We start from the raw sequence: 12,923 nt of genomic DNA on the forward strand, positions 1-12,923 counted from the left end.
CGAGGTACGGCTCGCAACGGGCGGGCAGGGGCAGGAACGCGAAGCCGCTCAGGCTCTGGAAGCCGCTCCCTGACGCAGCCGCCCCGCCCCAGCCTAACCCCCGGGGAGCCCTCCTCCCCGGGCTGCCACTCCTCTTCTCCCGCCCTTGACGCCGCCCGTCCTTCCTCCCGCTCCCACCGCCCCGCATCTTACCCCCGGCCTCTGGCTCCTCCCTAGCCGAGCTTCACCGCCGCGCACCCCTGCGCCGCCATACTCCCGCCGCTCCTCACGTCCCACCGCTTAACGGTCGCGGAGGCGCGCGCCTCACGCCCGCCTCCTGCTGGGGGCGGCTGAGGCGCGAGCGGCAGCTCGCGGGCGTTTGGGCGGGGCCACCGTTGGCGCCGTTTCCAGCCGCCGCCGCCGCAGGGAGGGGCGCAGGGGCCGATCGCCCTCTAAGATGGCGGCGCCGGGGCCACGTGGTGCGCGCTGAGGTGAAGGGGAGGGGGGGTGAAGTGGGGCGTTCAGTGGTGACATGGCGGCGGCAGAGAGCACGGAGGAGGGCGAGAGGAAAGATGAAGCAGAGGAAGACGAGGTGGAGGTTAGTGCCCGCCAACATCGGGACGTGATCCCCGGGCGTTCCCTTTCTTAGGGGAAGGGACGCGGGCCAGCTGGGCCGGCCCCCCTTGGGGCGTGTCCGTCCTGTGGAGCCGGCCCGGCCCCCTCTCCGTCCCCCGCCGCTGAGCCGGCCGGGACGGGCTGCCTGTCGGGTGGCAGCGAGGGGCCCTGCGCCCGCCCTCCTGTGGGCTACCGGGGCCGAGCACCTGCTCCGGGGCCCCAGCGAGGCAGGGGGTGGTTTTTCTCCTCTCGCCGTACCTCTGCAAGGCCTTCCCCGCTTCCCGGGAGCCGGTGTCTGCGGTCCGCCGTCGTGCCGCTGCTTGGGGGACGGCCGGCGGGGCAGGCGGGACGCCTGAGGAGAGCCGGGCGCGGGGGCCGCCATCACCCGGGCTGGCGGTGGGGTCGGGCACAGGGCGAGCGCCTTTCCTTGGGCCCGTCGGGCTTTTCTGCCCCTCACAGCGGTCGTGTCCCGAAAGCTGGATCGTTTTGGCTCTTCTGCTTCAGGTTTTCTGGAAAACGGCGTTGTCGGAAAACATTCCTCCAGTTTCAGTTGCTTCCTACCCCCGTGACACCTGAAAGTACAAACTATTACTTTTCTATTATTGTGTATATTTATTCATGGATGCTTAGTAGCTGGTGATCCTTGAGAACTTATTTTCCTTGAATAGAAGATTTTTTCAAGGTGGCAATTTTTTTGTTTTGTTTTTGCACTTTCCTCACCCAAAATTGTAAGGAATTGCAAACAGGAATTGATTTCAAAGCAATGTGTTATAAAGAGTTAAAAGTAACCATTTCAAGCAACATGTTGCTTAACTTAACCTTTTGCTGTGGTGTCTTATTTAGGTAGGTACTAAAGCTTTGGAAAAAATGTATTTTGGAACATGTAACCAGTCATATTGTTACAATTCATATATCATTTATCTATATCCATCCTCATTTTTTCAAGGGTGAAAAAAGAGCTCCCTTCCTAGCTAGGAAGAAAAGCCCAGGAAAATCAGGTGTGAAACAGGTGTCTGATGGAGTAGTGGGTCACTGCATTCCCCTGGGTGTTGATTGCAATATCTGTCTGCCATTCTCTCTAGACAAAATGCAGAATAAGTCAGATCTGGGGTCTGTTTATTCTGAAGGTCTGGGTCTTTATATGCTGTTCTTTTTGTTTTGGGTTGTTTGTTGGGTTTTTGGGGGGTGCCCCCCCCCCCCCCAAGTTCAGGTATATCAATTATAGGTGTACATTATAAACTTATCTTGTAGGAGCAACTGGTCATGGTGGAACTATCAGGAATTATTGATTCAGACTTCTTAGAAAAATGTGAAAACAAATGCAAGATTTTGGTGAGTGATTACAGCACAATAGGAAAGGGGTAAGTCAGTACGCATGTGAACAAGGGACTGAGCCTGTTTCTAAATTCCTTGAAGTGAAAAACATTTAGATCAAATCATTGACAGAGAATTATATGTGCTGTCTTGGCTGTATTTGGCTGCATGTTGTGGGCTATCTCTATTTCAGAAATGGCATATGGTCTTTGAATATAGTATTATGTAAATATAAGGAAATATTTTCAGAAGTATTTATAAGCTAGGACCATTATCCCCTCTGATTTCAAGCTCTAAGTTAATTTCTTTTTAAATTATGTATTTTACATGTTTAAAAAAATATGTTGTTAAGCATACTTCTTCAAGTACCTTAAATACAGCTGACGGGTAAAGCCAAAGTCTTTCTGAATTGCACTGTATTTGCAATGGTTTTTTTTGCAGATACTGCCTGGCAAGTTCAAGTGTTGTGAATGTAAAGGATAACTGGGTATTAAGCATTTGGTAAACAGTTTTGGATGTTTGCTTCACTGTGAGGTTATTGGAAGAATCTGGCTTACCTGTCCTTTTCCTTTTGAGTTGTTTAATCACTTTGTCTGTATGGGACAGATTTTTTTTTTGCCCTTCAAAACTTTTGTGTTCTCTAAGACCATATAGATAGTACAAGTACTATCGATTTGCAAATACTTTCTGAAACTAGGCCTTTATCATAGACTGAAGAGTTGGAAGAGAACATCTCACAGTATGCCACTGATCAGAACATATGTGAGGTAGTAAAGTCAATTCTGAAAATCTCAAATGTAGAAATACAATCAAAATTCATAAATTATCCATCACTGGATGGATATGCTTTTATAAGCAGATTTGCTTTCTGGATCTGACCTAAGTTGCTTGATGTGTATTGCACAGATTCATTACTGGTGGCTGAATGGCTACATATTCTTCAATAATGTTAATGGGATTCTTTTAAATTTTGTGCTTTGAGATTCTCTTGTAATATTACTAGAAGAACTTTTAAGTATCTATACTGTATCCTACTCATATCCAAATCTACCTGTTCTCGCTCTGCAGAGTAAGCATTCCTTGAGATTTCTCGTAATGGACAGCTGTTCTTAAAACTCCAATAAAAGATTCTGCTTTGTGTTAGTCTATTTAGCAAGTTTTCTGTGATGCTGGTCACATAAGGGGAAGACAGTCTTCATTTTTGCATAGTCCAAAAAGGAATGCAAATTAGCCAAAGAAATAAAGTTTTGAATATTAAAAACCTTAATGCTGTTGCCTAGTACTGATGTGTTTGGTTTTTTATTAACTTCCTGTAGAAAAAAAAACAACCAAAAATATGTTCTACACATTAGGTTAATGCTATTGTTGTTCTCAAGTTATGCAGCAGAAGGAGAATCCCAGAGCTTAAACCTTTTTGATCTTAGATATTTTTGTTTTTTAAAAGTACATGAGGAAAATTACACAAATTCCTATTAACCTGTGTGATATTCTGTATTTTACGCAATTTACCACGTAGTGCCTCATCTTCAAAACTTCTAGCATGTGCTTATCTTCATGTCCTGAATTATGTTCACGATGTACTATTAAAAGACATTTTGCTTTAATTAGTGTATTCTGTTCAGGCATTAATTTTTATCAAAATACAATTTATAGGTATATCTTATATTAAGAATAATGGGATCCTGGCCTGTGTATTTGGAAGAGCTCTGTTGTAGAGGAAGAGAATGAGCTGATAGAACTGCTGCCTTACTCTCTCCTTGTTTAAAAAAGTAAAATTAGATAACAGCAATTTCCAACTCCTTCACAATGTAGACACACAGTAATCACAGAAGCTTCTGTGACCCTGCAGTTGCACTTCTGGTGCTGGTGTAATGCTTTACGCCAGACTTATTCACCTTGTGGATTTTCTAAAGACTTTTGAAAGTTATTCCACTTTATAGAACTTGTATTAATTGGGGCTTAGAAAATAACTTCTTTTTTCATGCAAACATGTATATTTTTATTTGTTAATTTAAAACAGAGGTTAAATTAATTTCCTAGCGGAGATAACAGCACTTTAAATTTATTTACTGTAACCTAAATAGACTGTTGGCTGCAGTTTGATCTAAATTTCTTTGATCCTTTTTAACATACTAGAGCATTTTCTATACCAGTTCAGCATTGTTGGTTTTGTTGTGATTAGTAGAACAGTATTATCTGGCATATTCTCTGTATTTAATATACTGAAAGTCACATGTATGATGATAGACTGAAAAACTGTCATTGCATTTTATTTTTACTAACAGTACACTGATTCTACAGTAAGATTGGCTAAACCCTTTGTAACAGTTGTTATCACTGCTTAACTAAGTCTCCTTAGTTTACTACTCTCCTACTTTACAAAAATGTAAAGAAAACTCCTTCTCCCCCCATCCCCGATGCTTAACAATGCAGAAGACCTCAGGGTTAATTGTAATGTCTAAAACTACTTTTACTACATTTCTTGAAAACTAATAAATATTAATTTAATTGCATGTCTTGCCATTCTTTCAGGAGTCTGCTAGCTTCTGTAAAATCATATCCTCTGCAGAACTCTCTTACCAACTTCCACTGTTTTAAAGATGTACTTTTCTTCATATGAAGCTGATGGTTTGAGAAAGCTTTACAGTCTGGAATCCTTTCCTTTAATACCAAAAGAAATTTTTTATTTCGCATTTACTATGTTATGCGACACTTATTTTACTGTTATTACCTTATGGTGGGTTTTTTTAACTATTTATCTTTTCAAGGAATTGATGTAATCTGGATTCTGCTATATCTGTCTTCTCTGGTCTTACAGCAAGAAATTTGCCTGTAAGAGAGACCTGACATCTGTGCAATTTTGTCCCCCTTTTTGTAGGGAATAGAGACAGAGAGGCCCATTTTACAAGTGGACAGATATGTATTTGCAGGAGAATATGAAGGTAGGAAAAATGATGTGGATACAATCTCTCCTTTTTCATGTGACCCAAAGAACTTTCTTAATGTCAGTTAATTGCACTGCAAATGGAGAACATGGTCCCATGAGGTGCTGAAGTTCTGTATGGTATTCATATAACAACATATAGAGCAGCACCAGTCTGAGTTCACTGCTAAATTAGCCATGCATCCATGTTACTTACTGGAAAGTATGCCTGGAAGCTGACTCTGGGGTGCCCCAGCTGGTATTTCTGCAGGGAAAAAAGTGGGACGTAAAATGCCTTAAACTAAGTGCTGCTTGTCTCCTGTATGAGCAGGACTGACGTGTTGTGCAATCTGCAGTTCTCCTATTTGCCTTATGGTGACAACATTGGTCTGGAAGAAAATGATCTGGAAGCCTCCCTTGTAGTGACTTTCAATGACCATGATATTCCTGTCTTGTTCCTGATTTGGCAGTGTGGTTACCAATGCTGGCCCTTTGCGAGGGGCTGGAAGTTGGAACATTCCCAGAGCTGTGCCAGCGGGTGCAGTACCTACAGCTGATAGAAATTAGTCTCTAAGACTTTCTCACTCTGTTTTCCGTAGATACCTTGGGAACCTGTGTGGTTTTTGAAGAAAACACAGAGCATGGTAATTGTGATTTGATGTCCTGTTTGTTGTGGTAGCTGGGGAGGTTAAAAATATGTAGCTTATTTCAGTTGATAGTGGAATTCACTATAATGATTGCATCTGGGGTATTGTTTTTTCTCCTCTTTTCATAGTAGATGCAGAAGGCAACCAAAAAGTACAGCTGAAATACAAGTGCCATACAATGAAGAAGTTGAACATGACACGGACACTTTTGACAGAAAAGAAGGAAGGAGAAGAGAATGTTGGTTAGTGCCTCTGCTCTTATGCATAGGGACGTGGATGGATTATGCTTAGGAGTGTCAGCCTTGATTAAGTCTTTGATTCAAGAGCATGCAGGAAGTTAGAGGAACTTTTCTTCTGTAGACAACAAATGTGTATATTTAAATACAAAACAAAACAAAAAAAAAAAAAAGAGAGAGAGAGAGGGAAAGGTTTGTTCTGATCAGTGCTGCTTCCAGAAGTGGCTACTAGGAGATTCCTACAGAAGAGCAGGGCAAAAATATGCTGATGTTCCCTGGTATGGTTTTTTTTTGTCATCTAAAAATTTTGGCACTAGTTGTGAAATCAGAGGTGCAGTTTAGTAGTTCTTCATTGATTTTTTTTCTTTTTTTCTTTTTTTTTCTGTCATCACTTTTTCTAATGACTGTTTGAGTCTCTGTAATTGTTGAAAATCTTTAATATCCTTAGCAAGAAGTTCCATGTTGTATGTACTACAACTGAATTTTTCTTACTGAATTTACAGTTAACTAAAGATTGATTTAACTTACTTGCAAAGCCACACCTAGCAGACTATTCATCTTGATTTTCATTCTGTGGGCAGAACTCAGTGCTCCTATGTTTGCTTTATTTCAGTGGTGTTTTTTCGAACAGAAATCAGATGATATTTTACATAGTCAGATACTGAGTATCCTATATAGTAGTATTCATTAGCAGTATCATGTTGCTTTTAGTTGCTTTTTCATTGAAGTCAGTGTTACTGCTTCATATTTTAAGAATATGTTGCCATTTTACATGAAACATGGGCAGTCAGCTGCACATTGTTCATAGGAGGTATAACATGAAATGTCATCTAGAATCTAACCAAACATCAGCATTCTTATTGACACCATGTACTATTTCTTCTCTCCGTATAAGTAAGTAATATTAAACAGAAGCTATTATTTTAAAAGTACAATAGACTAGAGAATATGTTGCTATCTTTTTCTGGAGGAGCAGTAACAATGATACCTGCTGGAAAAACACTTTGTTTCTGTACCCAGGCAGAATTTTAATGTTGTGCATACTAAGTAACCACAACATCTTGTGAATTGGCAACATGTACTGCCTAAAAATCTAAGTGGATGGGGAATCCCAGTTCTGTTTGGAGTCTGTTGGATCTGTGTTGTAAGAGCTTGACATACTTGAGTTCAGGAGATGACACAAATTCTTACACTATCTCTGATGTCATTCCCTATCATATTGCCAGATGTTCTAAGATCCAGGTGAACAACCATTTTCTCTTTATTGCATTTGTAAAATATTTTCTCAGCATTTTGAGTTATATTGAAGTTATTTTAAGAGTGTAAGGGTGGAGTCTGACACTTCCATACAACAGGAGCTACCATACTGGATTGGACCAAAGGTATTTTAGTCCTGTATTGGACTGTCCATCCTGACTATGGACAGTAGTAAATGGGTATGTGGAAAGTAGCAGGATAGGGACATATACATGAGTAATCCTTTTTTTTTTTTTTTTTTTGCTATCCTTCCAGTGTTTAGCAGTTCATGAATATCCTGAGAAGAGTTTTCATCTGGACTACTATGTCTTTAGTCCATAAAGGCTCTGTCATCTTCACTTGCTTTTTCAACCTGTCTATACTTCTGAATTCTACCACTTTTTATGGCAGTTGGTTTTCAAATCACATTTCTGTTGTATGGAAAAAGTACAACTTTACTGTGGGTTTTCTTGATTGTTTGTTTGCTTTTGTGGTTGTTACAAATGCATGATCCGGTGCTTCCAATGCGTGCAAGTTGTTTATTTTCTTAGTAGAATTAGGAGGCAAGTCAATCCCTATTTATTTGCCCAGTACAGCCTTATAGACATCTGCCCCCTCTGAGCTGTCTCCTTCAAGTAGAATTCTAGTCTCTGTCTTTTTTTTTTTTTGCATTTTTTTGGTGGTGTTTGGTTGGTGGTTTTTTTTTTTAAAGTCTCTTCCCATGGTGAGCTAACTACGCTCACCAATTCTTGTTTCTCTTTTCTAGTTTTACGGTATGGGTTGAGCAGGACACAGTACTCATGACATGAACATAGCATAGTTTTGTATCTTGACATTCCTGCTCTTCATTACTTTCCTAATAATTTTATCTCCCTTGTGACTGCTGAGCTGGTGACATCAGTGAGCCATACACAATGCCTCCAGTATCTGGATAAAAACCTGTAGTTATATGTCTTGGATAAGTCGGTTTAGCCTATGCATGCTGTTGTTAATTTATCAACAATTAAGTTTCTCTTCATTTTAAGCTGGTCCTTCAAATGCCTTTCTGTTCTTCGTAGCCTTATTTTTAAAGGAAAATGAATGGTTTAAGCCCCATCGTGAGACTCGTCACAAAAATTAGCATTGGTCCAAATTCTTGAAAGACATCTGTTTATCCTAAGTGATTCTTTTACTTAAATGTTGGTCAAGCTTAGCCTTAATAATAGCGGACTTTAAACTAAGAAGAAACTGCTGTTAACTCTTAACTCCTTGTCATGGTTGAAGCCCAGCCAGCAGCTTGGCACCACGCAGCTGCTCACTGTGGGATGGGGAGGAGAATCGGGGCGGGGGAAGTAGAACTCGTGGGTTAAGAACAGTTTAATAACTAAAGTAAAATAAAATGTAATACTAACAATAATAAAAAATGAAATGATAACAATTATAATGAAAAGGAATATAATAAAATAAAATATAAAACCCAAGAAAAGACAAGTGATGCACAATGCAATTGCTCACCACTCGCTGACTGATGCCTGAGCAGCGATCCGCCCCTCCCGGCCAACTCCCCCCAGTTTATATACGGAGCATGACGTTCTGTGGTATGGAATATCCCTTTGGCTAGTTCGCGTCAGCGGTCCTGGCCATGCTCCCTCCCAGCTTCTTGTGCACCTGCTTGCTGCCAGAGCATGGGAAACTGAAAAATCCTTAACTTAGGATAGCTGCTACTTAGCAACAACTAAAACATCAGTGTGTTATCAACATCATTTTCACACTAAATCCAAAACATACTGTACCAGCCACTAAGACGAAAATTAACTCTACCCAGCCAAAACCAGGATACTTTTTTTTCCGTTAATACCAATTTTCCTTCTTTGTATCAGGTGGAGTGGAGTGGTTACAGATCAAGGACAGAGATTTTTCCTACAGCAGACCTAATACGATTTGCAGCTTTCTGCGTGAAAAAGAAGATTCTGAGGAGTCAGCTCAGGCCCAAGACAAATTGACTGAAGAGTCAGAGGGAGAGGTGAGTGGTGGAGGAAATTCTGACATGAATTGTGATCTGGAGAAGCAGCACAGCTTGGAAATAGATGCCTCTATTCCTCTGCCTGACAGCCCTGCTTCTGGGGCAGAGGATTCTCCTTCTGGAAGTGTGGCCTTAGATGATGCCCCTCCCTGATGTCAGCTCTGATCTTTTCAGAATTTCTCCATGGAGTTAATGGGCCAACTTTTAAATGCCAACTTTTATAGGCCATGACATGATTTCCAGTTTATCTGAGCAATTAATAGTGAAAAAATGGACATTGTGTTCTTGTGCATTGCTTTTATGTTTGGATTATAGTGGGGAGGGCTTAAGTGTTTTTTAAAAATGCTGATTGGAAATGTGTGTATCTCTACCTCAAAAATGAAGAAGAGGAAATGGTTGCATAATAAAAAAAAAAATCCCTACCTTGGAAAAATGTTGATGTATTGTACAGTCTGGGACATTTTGTAAAAAGAAAAAAAAATTGTTCAAAATGAAGTCCTGAGTTTTTGAAGTATAGCTTCACCTTGTGTGTCATATTCAGCTCCATACTATGTCTCTTCTTGTGCTGCAGTTATTGAAAGAAAAATTCAAGTAAGTGTGGCTTTTATTACTTGTTTGATTACTCATCAGATTGCTTAGTTTGGATTTTCTCTAGCGTCCTTTGTCCCTTTGACGGATCTTAGAAATCCTTCATATGGGAAAGGACTTCAGGAGGTCTCTGGTCCAGTTTCCTACTTAAGATAGGGTCAACACTGAATTCAGGCCAAGTTGCTCAGGGCTTTGTCCAGTCAAATCTTGAAAACCCCTGTGGACTAGTCAGCAACTGAAATCTAGGTCTTAATGAGGCATCTGTCACTCTTCCTTCCCCCATTTTCTATATAATATAATGTGTGTTACACAAAAGGAAGTATCTTAACTTTCTTCCCATTTTGCCTCCTGTTTTCCTATTTTTTTTCTTTTTTTTTTTTTTTTTTTTTTTTTTTTTTTTTTTTTTTTTTTTTTTTTTTTCCTCCTTCTGCATTAACTTCTTGGCTCTGCTCTTCTCCTCTGGCATTGTTCTGAAGGTTTTTATGTCTGAGATCCTGTACCCATGCATCAGTGGTTCCCAGACTGATCCATGTGATTGTCTTGTGGCCCCTGGCGAGCCTGTGGGTTTATACTACATACTGCTACATCATTTTTTTGTCACACAATATTTCATATAAAAGTTGAGTATGTGGTGCATTCATGATAATGTTTTTAAAAGCACAGCATTTTTTTTAAACAAAGTGTTTTGAGGGAGGCAGAGAAAGGTAGGAAAGAAGAAATGTCAGGAAGAAAATGTTTTAACTGCAACAACGTTGTGAAGGTGGGGATGCCTAATTAAACCCAGCATAATTATGTAATACTTTAATTAGTAATGATCAGAGGAGAAGTTCACCCCCAGCGTTGTTCGCAGCACAGGATCAGTAAAGATAAGCCATCAAAACAGTGTAAGAGTTTCAAACCGTCAATCCCACTGTTCTGTTTTTCTGTGTAGAAGCAACTTGGATCATGGGGGAAGGGGAGGAAGGTGAGGAAGAAGAGGGGACACGTTCTGTACTCCTCCAGCCTGGGTGCAGATCTTTCGCGTGGTAGTGTCTGCACTTCAGTTTTCAGGGAGATGGCTCAGCCTTCCCTCTGGATTTAACTGCAGCCGTGGAAGTCTAAAAGCATTGTTCAAACTTGATTTGTATGGTGCTGATAGACAGAGGGTAACTACGACTGGAATAACGGTCTTGGGACTATGAAGAACGGGTATAATGTGCGCTCTTGTCTGCAGTGGGGAGCGTTCGCGGTGCTAGGCTGCACTTGCTGACAGCTGAACCTCCTGCGAGGGAGCCGGACGGACAGGGTGGGCTGCCGATGGACAGTCCTCACGGTCATCGCTCCTGCTGCTGAGGACAGAGAGACGCTTCGGAGAGCTTATCCTCTGTCAGCGTGTGAATGTAGCAGCTCTCTCTCGGGTTTTGTTAACCAACTGCTACATCTGTCACCGTGTACATGTAAATTTTTTTATGTGCAAGGAGTATTCTAGCAGAATTGTTTTTTGAACTTTTTCAGCCTTTTCCTTTCAGTATTATACTGAAGCTGTTTTTTTTGTTCTAGTTTATCTGGGAATCAGTATTTTTTTTTTTAACATTTTATGTATATCATAAACTATGAGTACCTTCATAATAATGTTTTTTAGTTTTTAAGTGTTATTTATAATGCTCAAACTTTTGTTTCTATTATTATTAGCCCTAACTTTTGCAACCATACTCGCTCTTTACCCATCTTTTCCTCCCAGAAAAAAGGTTGCTGTGAGTCCGCTGCTGCTGCTAGCAAATTCTTCAGCTTTACTGATTTCACCTAAAAAAGCCCAACAAGTTGGTTATTTCAAGTTCAGTTCAAAACTGGTGGGTGGGGGGGTGTGGCATAAAAAGGGTATTGGGCAACTATGATAGCTGGACGTAGGATTATTGCCGTAATCATCCTTGCCTGGTTATTATGGGTTGTTCACAGCCCTATGCCTAGGCGCTGGGCCATCCCCGTCGTTCCTTGCCGTGTCTGGTGTAAAGCACGTGATGTCTGGTGTAAAGCACGTGATGACGGTTACCCGTGTATAGGATGTTCAGCGCTTAAAAAGAGATTTTTTGAAAAAAAACTTTGGGGAAGGTTCGGAGAAACCCGACTTAGAGAAGCAGCGTGCAGCAGCATGTCAAGCGTTTGGCTTACAGGGAGGCTGGGAGATGGGCACGTTCCGAATTCGATGTAGGTAGTGATTCAAAGAAACTAACGCAATAGTTTGATTAACTATTGAGTAGGTATTCTTTATTGGCAGCACTGGATGCACGGGGATCGCTCCGCCTATCGTGCACACCGTCGGGTCTAATTGTGCAGGTTAAGTACAGGTTCTACATACATATTCACTAGATTTCCGAGAAATGTTATACATATTCATTAGTTTTCCAGGAAACTATTAGCATATGCAAATGTACTTTACGCAGTCGCATTGAAGGTCTCTGGTGGTCTTAAGGAGTCCTCTGGTGGTCTTCCATAGTCTTCCTCACTTGTCCGCTATTTGACCCTCCTCAGGTGATTCTGTGCAGTATGGTCCTTTACATGTTTTGATACATCAGTGCTTGTTAGTGCTCTTATTATCTAAGTTTTCATTAGTGGTATAGAACCATATGGCTAGTTTAAGCTAAATTATCTACAAGAACGAGAACAAAGGCAGTTCTTATTTTTTCCGGCCCTGTCTATTCAAGCAAGGCCTCTACTTGTGCCTTCTCAACAAGATCATAAATTCATCAAACATTTAATTAAGTTTTGTGATCACTCATGGTTCCTTCTTGCTCATCATTCCCAAGTACCAGTCTTTGCCAGGCTTAATCCTTGACAAACACCAGTCCTTGGTATGTAAAGTTACAGGGAGACAATCATTAAGCAATAAGCAGTTCGTTCTCTATATCAGTAGGCAGGGGAAGATTTTTCTGCTTTAGGTCTTTGGATTTTGCTGGGTATCTTGGCTTTCTTGTACCTTCAGTTTTCAGGTTGCAATCAAACACGAACTTGAGGAGGAAATGTGAATTTGAACTGACTGAAGGCCTGCAGGCTCTGAAATAACCGGAAACTTCTTAGATGAAGGGTAGATACTGGATTAAAAGTGATGCTACCACATCAGGGATTTTAGGCAGAAATAAATCCTGGGTGTTTGGTTTCTATGATGTATAAGGTCATGTTCCCCGCTCATAATAGTTGCATCAGTCGTCCCAAGTAAGTAAATTTGGGGGGAAATTTGGCTGAAAAGGGCTTGGTTTAGCTGTACCTCTCCCACGCTAAGGGGCGAGAGGAGGGTAAGCGTGACGCTGGGACGCAAAGTGGATCAGCCGCTGCTGCAATTACCTGCAGTCGCGTGACCGCCTCGTTAGTTGCGCCTTCCTTAATGGGCGCCCAAAGCAGGCGCGGGG

The 12,923-nt window shown here is 41.4% G+C and overlaps 1 protein-coding gene across 8 annotated transcripts; it reads left to right on the forward strand.

Moving 5' to 3' along the window:
* The first annotated feature begins 411 nt into the window (after positions 1-411).
* Positions 412-11,398, forward strand: GTF3C6 (general transcription factor IIIC subunit 6). Of its 8 annotated transcripts, none has more exons than XM_041122049.1 (8): positions 412-577; positions 1,846-1,926; positions 4,787-4,850; positions 5,431-5,475; positions 5,607-5,720; positions 8,810-8,952; positions 9,494-9,543; positions 10,754-11,398. In XM_041122049.1, the coding sequence occupies exons 1-8, from the start codon at positions 512-514 to the stop codon at positions 10,773-10,775; spliced, it is 585 nt and encodes a 194-aa protein (XP_040977983.1). In that variant the 5' UTR covers positions 412-511; the 3' UTR covers positions 10,776-11,398. The 8 variants fall into 8 exon arrangements, with proteins under 8 accessions (XP_040977983.1, XP_029887751.1, XP_029887762.1 ...); XM_030031891.2 differs by lacking the exon at positions 9,494-9,543 and adding an exon at positions 10,017-10,071; XM_030031902.2 differs by lacking the exon at positions 9,494-9,543 and adding an exon at positions 10,017-10,071 and having other exon boundaries at positions 5,610-5,720.
* The last annotated feature ends 1,525 nt before the right edge of the window (positions 11,399-12,923 follow it).

The sequence above is a fragment of the Aquila chrysaetos genome, chromosome 2, assembly GCF_900496995.4.
Source record: "Aquila chrysaetos chrysaetos chromosome 2, bAquChr1.4, whole genome shotgun sequence".
NCBI lineage: Eukaryota > Metazoa > Chordata > Aves > Accipitriformes > Accipitridae > Aquila > Aquila chrysaetos.

Excerpts from the sequence above, each read along its gene's own strand:
- GTF3C6 (XM_030031891.2), top strand. The coding sequence starts at position 512 with ATGGCGGCGGCAGAGAGCACGGAGGAGGGCGAGAGGAAAGATGAAGCA. Across the intron at positions 1,927-4,786 it reads AAAACAAATGCAAGATTTTG|GGAATAGAGACAGAGAGGCC; the intron begins GTGAGTGATTAC and ends CCCTTTTTGTAG. Across the intron at positions 5,476-5,606 it reads TGAAGAAAACACAGAGCATG|TAGATGCAGAAGGCAACCAA; the intron begins GTAATTGTGATT and ends CTCTTTTCATAG.